Source organism: Hemicordylus capensis, chromosome 5 (genome assembly GCF_027244095.1).
Source record: "Hemicordylus capensis ecotype Gifberg chromosome 5, rHemCap1.1.pri, whole genome shotgun sequence".
Lineage (NCBI taxonomy): Eukaryota > Metazoa > Chordata > Lepidosauria > Squamata > Cordylidae > Hemicordylus > Hemicordylus capensis.
This window is the reverse complement of record NC_069661.1, coordinates 14,504,074-14,517,889: the sequence shown is the minus strand read 5'-3', so window position 1 is coordinate 14,517,889 and position 13,816 is coordinate 14,504,074. Positions and strand designations below refer to the sequence as shown.

General features: G+C 46.5%; 1 protein-coding gene across 1 annotated transcript; it reads right to left on the bottom strand.

Annotated features, from left to right (window-relative positions):
• Nucleotides 1-4,091: 4,091 nt before the first annotated feature.
• LOC128325868 (16 kDa beta-galactoside-binding lectin-like) lies at nt 4,092-12,619 on the bottom strand. The gene is made up of 4 exons (XM_053251715.1): nt 12,514-12,619; nt 10,643-10,722; nt 8,397-8,571; nt 4,092-4,977 (listed from the first exon to the last, which is right to left on the bottom strand). The coding sequence occupies exons 1-4, from the start codon at nt 12,520-12,522 to the stop codon at nt 4,801-4,803; spliced, it is 441 nt and encodes a 146-aa protein (XP_053107690.1). The 5' UTR covers nt 12,523-12,619; the 3' UTR covers nt 4,092-4,800.
• Between the last annotated feature and the right edge of the window lie 1,197 nt (nt 12,620-13,816).

Sequence of the window (13,816 nt, the reverse complement as noted above, 5' to 3'; positions counted from 1 at the left end):
GCCCCTGCTTGGGCTGTCTCTAATTAGACTTTTAATCACCCCTGCTTGGGCTAAAAGTCCCCCCCCCTCTCTCGGGCTGAAAGATTGCCCCTCCCTGGGCTTTTCCCCCTTTGCCCCCTCTTGGGCAGGGTACTCACCAAAAGACATCTTTGGATTTCACTCTCTCACTCACTCACTCTCTCCATTCACACTTTCATTCACTCTTGCCTCGATTCCCAGATGTGGCGCGTTGTGACGACTGGCGCGTCCCGGGCCCATGAGAATCCTCCACAGACAAAACGCTATGAGGTGCGCTGGATCTCATTGTCCCGTGACGGGTCAAATCGCCCACCCAGAGTCACATCCGACTGTCACGGCACCAAACTGATGTGAATTCATGTATATATACATAATCCCCCCCCCCCACACACACACACAGACACCAGGTTATGGATCTTGCTTTGCTTAGCTTGGTGCGACTTCCCCGTCGCGCCGAAAACCCCTGCTTAGATAATAGCGCGCAACACAGGTGAGGCACACAATCGAGGCATCTGCAGCCGCAGCGGGCCAGGCTGAGGGAGGTGAGGGGCTGCGTCCCCCATAAAACCCAAGGAAGCAGGCGGCAGCAGCGGCCACAAAGCGCACTGGAGCATTCGTAATGTGCCCAACAATGCAACAGCCCAAAGGGTGGCGGCCAGGGGAGGGCATGGGAGACAAACAGCAGCAGGTTCAGGTGCTCCAGCTGCACAATGGAGCAGCCTCACCTGCAGCCCAGGAAGAGGGACGGCAGGTGGGCGGGCAGACAATGCAGCGCCACCGACAACTACTTACGTGGAGGAGCGAGGCCACTCATCTTCACAGCCACAGCAGGGGGTTCGGGGCGGGAGGCTGGCCGAGCAGCGGGTCAGCAAGTCCGTCTCCGAGCATGAAGCCCCCCTCCCCCACCTTCGCAGGCTGGGCTCTGCTACAGCATCCGCCTCTGCTTCGTTTCTAGCCTCGCCTGTCAGGCCCTCGGGACTCTTCTCCTCTCAGCAACACCACGCAGCGCTTCTCATCCAAAGAGATGGAAACACACCGATAAGATAAGGGGGGGCATGGGCGCTGCATGGAAGGGACCGCTCCAAACAGCGTTCAGGTGCTGCGGTGGCAGAGGTGAGCACTGAATTAATTTAGTGCCTCCTGCCACCCTCCTGGAGGCATGTTCATGGGTGGCCACTGATTTCAGCTTTTTCAGATTCATGGAAAACCGAAAATATAGAGTTATATACACATGCAAAAACATATGACGGGGTTTTATTGTGAATGCAAAAACACTCTATGAAACATGAATTTTCACAATGTGTGGCTTTAAAAACAACAACACCTGAAACATGATTGCTGGTTAAGAATGTAAATGTTTGAACCACTTTCTAAGTACATGGTATTGCTGGTTAATATAACTGCTCATTTTAGTCTTTTACAGTGCCAGCATTTGTCCAGTCTTTCCTGCAAAGTTTTTTGCAAACTGCTCAACTTTGGCCCTCCTGCAGATTTTGGCCTACAACTCCCATAATCCCCAAACACAGTGGCCAATAGTGGGGCCAAGGTTGAGCAGGCCTGGTCTACACAGACTGGCAGCAGCTTCTCCAAGGTTGCAGGCTGGAGTCTCTCTCAGCCCTTTCTTGAAGATGCCAGGGAGGGAATTTGGAACCTTCTGCATGCAAGCAGGCAGATTCTAAGTTTAGAGTACTATGGAAGCAGCAAGCTCATTGTCGCTTAGATGGGCAGCTCATTTTACAGTATATAAGCCAGAGGAAAGAAAGTAGGGGGGGGCCTCAAATGAACATTCGGTGCCTGATAATGTCTCTTGTTATGAGTCATAGCAAGAAGTTCTGGTAAGGCTAATCTGCCTACTTTCCTTTCACTATAATCTTGATTACAACTGTACCAAGTTTGGTCCAGATCAGTTAGGCATTCATGTTAGCCCACATGCACCTGCCATCTTGAATTGGGATGGATGACATCAGAAACTGTGCTGCTGAGCTTAGGGATGTGCACAGGCTGGCGTTTGGTGGAGGGGGTCACCTTGAAGGAGCAGGGAGGATGTCCTTAACCCCACCCCCACGCCACATTTTCCCCACCGACACGCTTGCCAAAATCTCTGGAGCGGGGCAGCAGTGTACCTCCATGTTCTGGTTTGACACTGACTGGGGCAGCAAGGAGGTAAGCTGCCACCCCACGCCAGCGATTTTGGCGAGCATTGCAGTGGGGAAACGTTGTGATGGTGGGGTAAGGGCACCCTCCCTGCTCCTTGAAAAGGTAACCCTCCAGTCACCAAACCGGTTTGTGCACATCCCTAGTTGAGGTATATAGTCACTACAACTGTACCAAAATGTGGTCCAGGCATTGCGAAGCTGTTATGAGATCACCCAGGGGTGTGTGTGTATATGTATGTGGGGGGTGCCCCTAATTTTCCTTCTTTAGGGCAGGTAGTCCAAGAAGGCCTTGGCTATCAGTATGCAAGTCTGTGCTAGTGATGATGGAAAGGGCAACTAACTCTATGACCACCACCCTGACTTACATAAAAGTATGTCCAAGGCCAACATTTCACCCTTACTGTACACCCAAGTGCAGACCCAAGCATACACACATATTTCCTACCAATTAGGAGAGTGTGCTACAAAGTTACAGCTGTGCCAGCCACCCAAAAAGCGGTGGCATTCTTTTTTTCCTATAAATAGAAGCACAATGGTCTGAAGGCACATGATCAACCTTGCTGAAGCCAGGTAGGTCTAGGGCAGTCCAATGTCTTAATGGGATCCCACCTGGGAATCCCATGTTTGTGCCTTGAGTTCCATGATGGAAGAAAAACAGAAAAATTGTAATGAATACACAGGTAGTCCTTTAATGAAACCCAACATTTTCTCATTGTTATCAATCATGCATCATGTACAAGCCAGTGGGTTTAGGGAAGAAAGGATGGCATTGTACCAGAATCTGAGCCTCCAGTTAGATATTCCTCCTCGCTACTATCATCTGGCAAGGGAAGGAGATATCACCGCTCTCCAAGATGACATGGTGGACAGACAACTTGTCCTCCTAGCAGAATATACTCTGAATCAGAGGCAGGGCCAAAGGTGAATTACTCCAGCTTCAGTGAAAACTCCACTGGGAGACATTCACAAGATGTTCAGTGCATTGCTTCTGTTCCTTGCATCATCTACAGACAACTTGTGAAAAAGCAGTTTTCTTCAAGCTAAAATGAGTAGTATGAGAAGGTGGCTTTTTCACCGATTGCCAGTAGATGGAACTAAACATGCAATGTACTTGAATGTCACGTGGACAACTCAATAGATCTGCCATGGAAGTCGAAGCTGGAATAAACCACTAACATTTTAAAAAGCTGGGAGAATCCATTCACCCTAAAGGGTAGGGAGGGAGCAGACCAGGGCACATAGGCTCCAGACCTGCAATGCCAAGTTTTTCACTTCTTCTTGCCAACACAGTGATTTGGGATAAAGCTCCAGGAATGAGAAGTGAGGAATGGTGGTGGCTGCCCATGAGCTGAAGGAGAACCCGGAGCTGTGAGAGAATCCAGTCTTGGACATCTTGTGCAATCACCTCTCAGAGGAGCAGCTTCAGGACTACCAGCATTTTGTAAATATCGGTACTGCTCATGGAACAGCATGAGCAGGATGACAAGATTGAACTAGGCAGAAACAGCTCAAGTGCCTTTTGGAGAGCCTCATCAGACTTCACCCTTCAGTGCAAAAAGGCAACAGAAACTCCAGTACCTACAGCAGGGACTAACAGTAATAATAGAATTCCTCCAGCACCAGCATTTTCCCTGATGGGTGAGTCCCTCCTTCACTTTCTTTAACCAAGAGATTGCTTTTAACCTTTTAAATTGATGGCGGGTTCAATTTTTTTAAAAAGTGTCAGGAAAACAGCCTGAAAGCTTTCCCCCCTTCCCTTTGAGATAACAAGTTAAGCCTATGTGGACCAACTGAGAAGGATTATTTACAAAAGTCCTGACTTACTGCTAGAGTGAGTTCCTAGCATGTGCACACAAACACCTTTAACAGCTACTGATTTGTCACAGCATTAGTTTCCATGAACAACAGAGTCTTGCATTCTAGACCAATACATCTTCTCTTTATTAGCAAGTTTCCATCCACATATTAAGATGTGCATGGGGTTCCTGAGAAGCAAAGCCCAAGATCAATTTTGTGCCCGGAATATTTCTGGCTGCAAGCATTGCCATTCATTTTGTGGAGTCAACGGCCTGTCTCTGTGACAAGCAATAGGAAGCAAATGAGTTTGGAGCCTCCCAGCAGCTCTGCACTCACTCAAAGGTTAAGCAGGCAGAGACTCAAAAGGATGTACTAATGGAGAACCACTAGAGAAAGCTCACCCCATGGTGGCACTTCCTTTTCCAGAAGGATTGAACAACCACAGCCTTAGGCAAGTGCAAAGCCTTGTAGCATCTTAAAGACAGACTCATTTTAGCATAAGCTTTTATTGATTAAAGCCCACTTCAGATGATGCACCTCATGTTTAAGGTGCTATAAGACCGCTGCTGCAGAAATGAACTACCCCTCTGAAAACTGTAACCTTAAGTAAGGTCAGAGCATACCCAGAGAGCCCAGCCTTGGAGAAATTCCACAATCATGGCTCAGCAAGCGAAAGGATCCTGGGTCCCTTTGCCTCTAGAAAGCCCAGACAAAGGCCCCCCTTACAGTGCAGATCTCTTTTCAATAGCTAACATGCAGAACAGTGCTTGGTTGGAAGAGTACATTTTGAGCTCATTCGACTACATAGCAGGATCAGAGGGTCAACAGATCAGAAGAAGTTGAGACCTTTCACTCTGAAGTCTCCCCCCACTGAGACATACTGGATGGCTTCAAGGCCCAGTCGATTTGGGAAGGAGAACTGCTGGCCCACTCGGTCAAGGTAGAAGATCTGACCTTCTGCCATGTTCACCTTCACCTTTGCAGCAGTAGCAAAAGTGAAGGAGACCTGCATGAAGAGAAGGAATTATGTAGCAGTCTGGGATGCTAAACACTCATCCACATACCCAAGAGAATTTTCCCCCACCCCCATGAGCTGCAAGACTGGTCCCCAAAAGCTCAAGGCAAACTAACTATATCCGTAAGCTTAGTTTATATATTCGGATCACACCAAGATTAGGGTTATGCAGCCTAGATCTGGCCTGACATGGGCCAGGTCAGAGAGTGTTAGGGATACTCTGACCTAGGAAAGCCAAGAGAGCCAGCGTGGCATAGTGGTTAGAGTGCTGGATTAGGAGCAGGGAGACCCGAGTTCAAATCCCCATTCAGCCATGATACTAGCTGGGTGACTCTGGGCCAGTCACTTCTCTCTCAGCCTAACCTACTTCACAGGGTTGTTGTGAGGAGAAACTTAAGTATGTAGTACATCGCTCTGGGCTCCTTGGAGGAAGAGCAGGATATAAATAATAATAATAATTCATGTTGGAGTTCTCCAATCATGTTTGGAGATAATCAGAGCTCCAAATGGTGGCAGAAAGGCTCCCCCCGCCAATTGTAGCTTGGGGCGCAATGTCTTCTGCCTTCTACATGTATCCACCCTCCTCCCAGCCCACCCAAACATTCATTTCTGGCTTTTAAACACTTGAGAGCTCATTTTTAAACTCGCACAGTTTGAAATTAAAGTGACCGATTTCCAGGTTTCCCCTGCAATTCTCAAACGTTAGGTAAAGTTTCTTCTAGGTTTCGCAGCAAGTATCTTAGAATTTTTAAAAACTGATTAAGGTTGGTCAGGGAAATACCCGACACCAACATTGTGAAGGGTTCACAGGACCCCGAATCAACATTTGAGAGATCAGGTCAAGTCAGACCCGAACCCGACATTCACAGTAGTACACACCCCTAGCCAAGTTGTTATGCCCTATGCAAGAAAGCAGCCAAGCAGAGCATTTCCCCACATGTAACTTGCAAGCCCAGTAGCTGCCTCCCAGTTTTATATACCACACCTTGGAGCCCAAACATATCTGGGACAAGAAAAATAGGCTGGTAATCCAGGCTTATTGGACATGGGGAAGAGATGAGCACCCAAAACTGGATGACATCATGCTGAGGCCTTTCTGTAATGTAAGTAAGGTATGTCAAGCTCAAAAGGCCCTATAGCATTACAAAATGGAGTGGAAGCCTCACCCTAGGCATGCCACATACCCTTGCTCTGCTGCTCACGGTTATACCACCAGGAGGCTTTACAGACAGGGCTTCTGCCCCAAATCTCCTTCGGAAGAGAGTGTGTGTGCGTTCACACACCAGCCAAGCTTACCCCATAGGAACATAGGAAACTGCCATATACTGAGTCAGACCATTGGTCTATCTAGCTCAGTATTGTCTTCACAGACAGGCAACGGCTTCTCCAAGGTTGCAGGCAGGAATCTCTCTCAGCTCTATCTTGGAGAAGCCAGGGAGGGAACTTGGAACCTTCTGCTCTTCCCAGAGCAGCTTCATCCCGAGGGGAAGATCTTGCAGTGCTCACACATCAAGTCTCCCATTCAGATGCAACCAGGGCAGACCCTGCTTAGCTACAGGGACAAGTCATGCTTGCTACCACAAGACCAGCTCTCCCCGAAGTCCCTTCAAGATCCTTGGACCCAGTCCACACACAAATCAGGCTTTGTCATATGAATTCTAGCTTAACTCGGTGTATTTCTGGGTTTTTAAAATGCTGGTTTTAAGCTACTTTTTCCAAAAACGCAAATAGGGAGAGGCACAGATGTAGGTTCATTAGCATGATAAGAGGGATGTTCTCTTTAAAAATGCAGATATAGCTCTTTAGTAATCTCTCTCTCCCCATCCCCACACAGTTAGAAGGAAAACAGGGAGGCATGCCATATGAACTTGCAAAAACAGAAACCGAACAGAGAGCTGCTTCCCTCAATGCCACGAGTGTGATTCGAAGTGGCTTCACTCAGCATTTACCCCGCAGCATGAAGCCCTGAGTTAATAACTCCCTGAAGAGGTGGATGCTGTCTGTAACAGTGGCTGCAAGATTTGGTCAAAACCAATCACTGGTCTAATGAAATGTCAGCACAACTTACAGTAATTTCTGCACAGATTTATAAACTCCTTATATTTTTGTCTTATCAAAAAGATAGCATCTTGTTTTAGTTTATTTTGCCCCCCCCATTATTTTCCAACCAGCTATGTAAGACTTTAATCATTTTTTAGTAATCCGAGGCCCTTCATAATGCAAGGCCCTTAATGATCGTGTGCCTAAACCTGGCACTGTGAGCATTTCTGCTATACACTGAATGCAGTTTGGCTCTCTTGCTACTCCTGAAGGAGCCCAAGGAAGTTAGTTCAAATGCATAGTCCCTTTCACAGAGAACTCTCTGGTCCAAGTCCTCAGACTTCGGCCTGATCCAGCAGGGCTGTTCGTATGTCCTTAAGTCCTTCAAAGAATTGCAGGATCCAAGATAATATTAATATTATATAATAATAATTATATAATATTATATTAATATTTAATAATAAATTATTATTATTACATTTATATCCCACTCTTCCTCCAAGAAGCCCAGAGCGGTGTACCACATACTTGAGTTTCTCTTTCACAACAACCCTGTGAAGTAGGTTAAGTTGAGAGAGAAGTGACTGGCCCAGAGTCACCCAGCTAGTTTCATGGCTGAATGGGGATTTGAACTCGGGTCTCCCCAGTCCTGGTCCAGCACTCTAACCACTACACCATGCCAGGACAGTTGAAAAGGCTCTGAAGTGGGTTTCAAGTGCATGTTCCTCCCAAGCCAATGCCTTTGCTTGTGGCTCAAGAGGTCCAACACAGACACGCCACATCACTTAAGCCAGGACCATCACTCTGGGGCAACAGTGCTCTCCACACACCACTGTTCTGGAAGATGTGACCACCCCGCCTGCAGCGTGGTGTGCTTTCCAGAGTGCAATTGATTTGTGCAGTCAGCATAATGCTGCACTTGCTAGTTTGTACTAGGCGCCGCATTTATGTAATTAGTTACCATTCATTTATGTAAGCTATCCCTCAGTGACTTTGGAGCTATACGTTCAGAAGCATACATTCCAGCACTACATCAAGATGTGGGGGAAGGAGACAGTCACATCACCAAGAACTCCCCATAGCAAGACTAGCTTTTCTGGAAGGCAGCTAGGCAAGAAGAACCTTTACAGGATAGCTTTATGCAGGCAGGGAGTTGGGCACTGGGACCATTTTCAGCTCATTGCTCTCCCCACTGGCATTCTAGTTTTTCTGAACATACAGACCAGATCAAGAGGAGCAGCCCCTTCACCTCATGAAAGGACCCCCCAGACCAGGTCTTTCAACACAACAAGGATTGCCATTCATTTACTCTCCACACAAATGAGCCAAGAATCCCAAGGATGCCACGCCCTTCATTGGTAGGACCTCACCTTCGTGAGTTCCCCTCGCAGGAATGGGAAGTGTAGTTTTTCCTCCTCGTCCCCCCACACCCCGTTTTGCTTGGAGTTGCAGATAACAGTGTTTAACGTATCCTTATGGCCGGCAAAGCGTGGATTGAAGCGGATCAGGAGGTTGTCACAGTCTTTGCCCAGATCTATACAAAATCTACAAGGATAAGAAGAACATAGCAGCAGCAGAGAAGGGCAGGACCAGCAGCAGGAAGTTAGCCCTAGAATCAGCTGGGTTGGGTGGGTAGAGGGAACAGCGGTCTGTATACATTTTGGGGGGTGGCAGCAACTTACTTCACATTCCAGGGACTCATGGCAGGCGCCAGAGGCAGACAGGGTACCATTTCCTCTCTTAATGCAAGCCTCTCCGACTTATCTAGACACCATTTTAAAGCAGATATTTCTTTCACCTTTTACATCTCCATAAATACTAGAAACCAGAGGCATATCTAGGGGGAAAAGCGCCTAGGGCAAGCAATGAAATTGCGCCCCCTGTTCAAACAGCTGACACCCATCTTTCAGATAACTTTACCATAATATCAGCTGAAAAATACAAGTCAAGCTCGTTAATCTTGTAATAGTTCAAGAACTATTTAGCAGTGGACATAGCCAGACCAAAAAATGCTAGAAAACTACACATTTCAGTATGCAGGGGCTCATGAAATACCCAAAGACTATGTGGAGGTGTACTTGGAAAACTAAACAGAAGTGCCTGTCTAATTCTCTACTATGCATTGTTGCATCACCATTACATAAGTTTTAAACATAAATGGAGAATTTGACTTTTCCCAGATACTCTGAAAATAATTAAAGGATATGCAGAGTAAACTGTGTCACTGCTTGGAATATATTCTAGTATTTCGAAAAGACAGTTAAAATGAGAGAAAGAGCAAGAAACTCCCAGTGGGTCTTAATACTCAGGATTTCACAGATTCAAAGACAAACTCACCATTAATAGCCATATTATTAAGAGATCACATTTAACTCACTTATCACAAGAAGCAAAGTGAGAGCAGATGAATACAATCCTAGCTTATAAGCTTCAGCTCAGTGTACACAAGCCCTGATTTTCTGTACATAGTGCCAATATGAATATTTGTACAGTGACATATTATATTAATTTTTTTACCTGTAGCCCCTTCGGGGGGCTTCCTAAAGGCCATGGGGGTCCCCCTCCCCCCACTGGCCTCTAGGGCCTTGCAGGGACCATTTGTGCATGTGCAGTGCCCATTTTTAATTTTCTTTTTAATGGCTTCTGAAAACAAAATGGCTGCTGTGCATGCTCAAATGGCCTCTGCGAGGCGTGGCGTGGCATGGCCTAGGGCCTCACAGAGGCCATTTGAGCATGCACAGTGGCCATTTTGTTTTTGGCAACCATCTTTTTTAGTTTTTTAGTTTTTAAAAAAGGCGCCTCCCTTCAAGTGGCGCCTGGGGCACATGCCCTGCCTGCCCTACTCTAGATACGCCCCTGCTAGAAACCCATCCTGCATTCTTGAACACAAAAGCCACCATCTCCACACACACCCGCCCCAGCACTGAATCTTAGAGAAGGGCTCTGAATTACAAGGTAGTGCATGCCTGTTTTCCAGTCACAGACAGTGTGGAAGCAGTTCCATGGCTTGTGTCAAAGGTTGCCAGCCCACCCCATAGTAGAGTTTTTATACTAGAGAGAAACAGAAACAAGCCCCAGAGGGCAGTGATAAAAAGCTATCGGTCTGCACTGCAGGTGTAGTGCTTTGTGTTGGAGATGGAGTTCCAGTTTATCGACCTTTTTCACCAACTATCCTAATGAGCACTAGGGGCACTGGGAGCAGAGGTAGCTAGTGAGGGTCTCCTTACTTATCCCTGCTTGCCTCTGCTCTGTGACTCCTCAGGTACTTCCTGTAGTGAGTCAGTCCTCTTCCTTTCCTTCTAGAGAGAAGATGGAAATCTCTCTTTTTCTTCCTATCTATTCATTATGTAGCCGATGGATAGGATAGGTCTTTCCTATTTTAAAAGTACTTCACCAATAAATCAATTTAGTTTACTCTACAGTGATCTCCATGTGTGTTTCTTAAATAGCTGCAACAACTAAACTCTGCACTCTGTAACTTCCTTGGTGCTTTGCTAAATCATAAACCTCAACACTTTGCAGGATAAAAACTGTTTTCCAAGTATTGGTAGCTCTCTATAGAACCATCATAATAAGCCATCTGCCCTGGACCATCCTTCCCTCCTTGTCAACTTACTCTTTAGCATCTGCTAGGACCCTTCCCCTCACTTGAATGCCCTCTCCAGGCCGGATGTTCAGTCCATCTGCAATCACACCCTATAGGAAGGGAATTAGACATGTTAATCTGTTGTGCGCAGAGTGGGCATGAAGGATTTAGGGGAAAGGGGAAAGTGTCTTCTTCCAGTGTCTTTACAACCTCTGGGCAGTGGGTAGTCAGCCACAGTTCAGTGGTCTAAGGGTTGGGGGTGGGTAGAGAGTTCTGTCTGTTTATCTTGGTCTTAGAGAGGCTGCCATGGGTGGGGGAGACCTTAGGAAGTCACTTTGTTGGAGACATCCAAGTGGACTACCAGCAACACACTTCAAGTGAAAGCTCAAATTCAGTAGACTCATTCAGGCGATCCTCAGCTGGGGAAGGGGCCACCAGTTAGAATTTATCTGAACCGAAAGCAGGGTTGGAGGAAGGGAGAGTGATCGTGTGGGAGGAAGCAGCTGGGAAGGGCAGTTCCTTCATCTACCCTCAGTAATATGCTGGCGACAGAACGCGAGTTGGCCTACCCAGCCCCTGCCTGCCACATGACCTCTCTCCCCTCCTCCTAACTAGCTTTCCAACTTCACACGACTGCAGATCAGGAGCAGGCCCAGCTCTCCCACCCATATGAGGGTCATGAGAATCAGCCTATTGAGGTCATTCACACAATCAAAAACTGTGTTCTACCCAGGTTTGGGAGCTGTGTGCCCTCCCAATTTTCAGTTGCGTGGAAGCAAGGGAGGAGGGAAACCTGGGTAGTTTTTCCTCCTCCCTTGCCTCCACACAACTGGAAGTTGGGAGCACACACAGCTCCCAAACCTGGGTCAAACACAGTTTTTGATCGTGTGAATGGCCTCATTGTGTAGCATAGCCACATATTCTTTTAGCTGAAGTCTGTGGTGGAGTAGACACACCAGACACACACTTGGATGAAACAGGTTCTCTTTGCAGTCTAAGGATTTGACAACTTTCCCACTTTCCCCCACGCTTCAATGAGAACAGTATAACACTTTGCTTATCTGCCCCTAACCTCTCCTCCAGCATGTGCACAAGATGGCCTGGCACAGGTGTTGTGAGGTCTCTTGCAGCTGCTCATTAGAGCCCAGTCTCTCTCAGCCCTACCTTGAAGATGCCGGGGAGGGAACTTGGAACCTTCTGCCTGCAATTGCTCTTTCCAGAGGCCCCCCATTCCTGCCTGAGAGATAAAAGCCTTTTTATCTCTCAGTGATAATTTGGACACTGTTCATCCAAAATATTCCTCCAGTTTCCCCAAGAGACCTGTACAGAAAGATATTACAGCCCTCAAACAAAAGTGTTCTGTATTAACCCCTTTCATTGCACAGTCCAAAATCCTCCTCCTGTGAAGCGGTTATTTAAAACCGTATCCTCCATCCCTATTAACACCTAAGCAGGTGGAACTTTGTTTTTATTCACCGTTGCCTCTCTCACAGGCAGACTTTGGGTTGCATTCTGCCCGGGACAGAGATTTATCTTTTACTTCTAGTAGCTATACCGTATCTCTCTAATAAATATGCTTCTACATACACTAGTATATTATTTACATTGATGGTACTATGTGGTCATAAAAGGATACTTCCACAGACAGAAGTCAAGAACAATAATTAAGAAAACAGAAGCATAGAGAGACTACACATCTAAGAAGGCAATTGGAATCAGCCAGGGAACAGAATAGGTCTTCTCCAAGAAGATCAAGCTATGCATTAAATTGTGGGGTGGTGGTGGTGGTTCCAGCCCATTTCATTTCCATACCACATCACATCCTTGTTTTACAACTTCAGCACCAATAGCCTTCCTTCTATTCCAAGCCCTACAGCAACAACAGAGAATCCACAACTCACACGCTCCATACTGCACTCTAGCCAGTGCTCCACAAACAAGGCTACCCTTCCTTCCAAGCTCAGCTGAGCTCTGACTCAGCAAAATAAAAACTTTAAGTAGCTGGGGAAACTGCATCATGTGACAAAAGGAGTGTGCTGTGAAAAAGGAGTGTGCTGTGATTGGCAGGTCAGTTCTAATCAATGAGAAGAGAATTATTCTGTGATCAGCAGCTGTAAGTAATACCCTTAATAGGCATTTTGAAGTTAGCAACGTTCAGGCTCCAAACTTGAACTTTTCGCAGAGCAAACCTTAGCCAAAGCCGAGCAATTAAGCACAAAATCTGTGTAATTTGAATTGATTTTTTCAGTCTCTTAAACCCTGCAGTGCTCCTTGGTCTTTTTTATTTTATTTTCTATTTTACCTCAAACATGATTTTGCCTTCATGTGCTCTGCTTAATATCTGTAGGGTTTCTCCATAACTTAGTAATATGTTTAATTTCACATTACAAATTGGTTTTGGCTAAGTAGAATTCAGTAGTTTCTGAAGGGCACTCAACTGCTTTTAGATGCATGCATATGCTTTATAGCAGCAAACAGGAGATGTTGTTTATTTCAAATGTAGGACATGTGCAATGGAGAATTAGCAACCAGGATGTGGGGAGAGTATCATCCTCAGCTACAATGGCCTTCAGCCACCATGGCTGGGGATAATAGGAGTTGTCACCACATCCCTGTAGTTTCTCCATTTAAAGTGAAAGAAACACATTGGTGGATGCCTGCTTTCCGCTGCATGTTTTGGGACTCAGGTGTTCCTCAGATGTTAGAATGAGACGGTGAAAGCCGCAGCAGCCCCCGAGAATTCATCAGTGCAGGGCTTTGTGCAAAAACACATTGAGCCCTGGCAGCACAAATCATGGAACGCGAGCCAGCGTGGTGTAGTGGTTAGACTAGGACCGGGGAGACCCGAGTTCAAATCCCCATTCAGCCATGAAACTAGCTGGGTGACTCTGGGCCAGTCACTTCTCTCTCAGCCTAGCCTACTTCACGGCGTTGTTGTGAAAGAGAAACTTAAGTATGTAGTACACCGCTCTGGGCTCCTTGGAGGAAGAGCGGGATATAAATGTAATAATAATAATAAATAACTCACGTTTTTATTGCCCTCGGACTCCCCCCCTCATTAAAATGGGGGCCTTTGCGCTGGTGTATTATCATGTAGGCAGCTTCCTTCCGCACTGATGTCCCTGCCATTTTCCACAACGCCTGTGTTATGCGCTGTGGGATTCTGGTTTGTGAGAGCTTAATAAAAAAAATAATAATAATAAT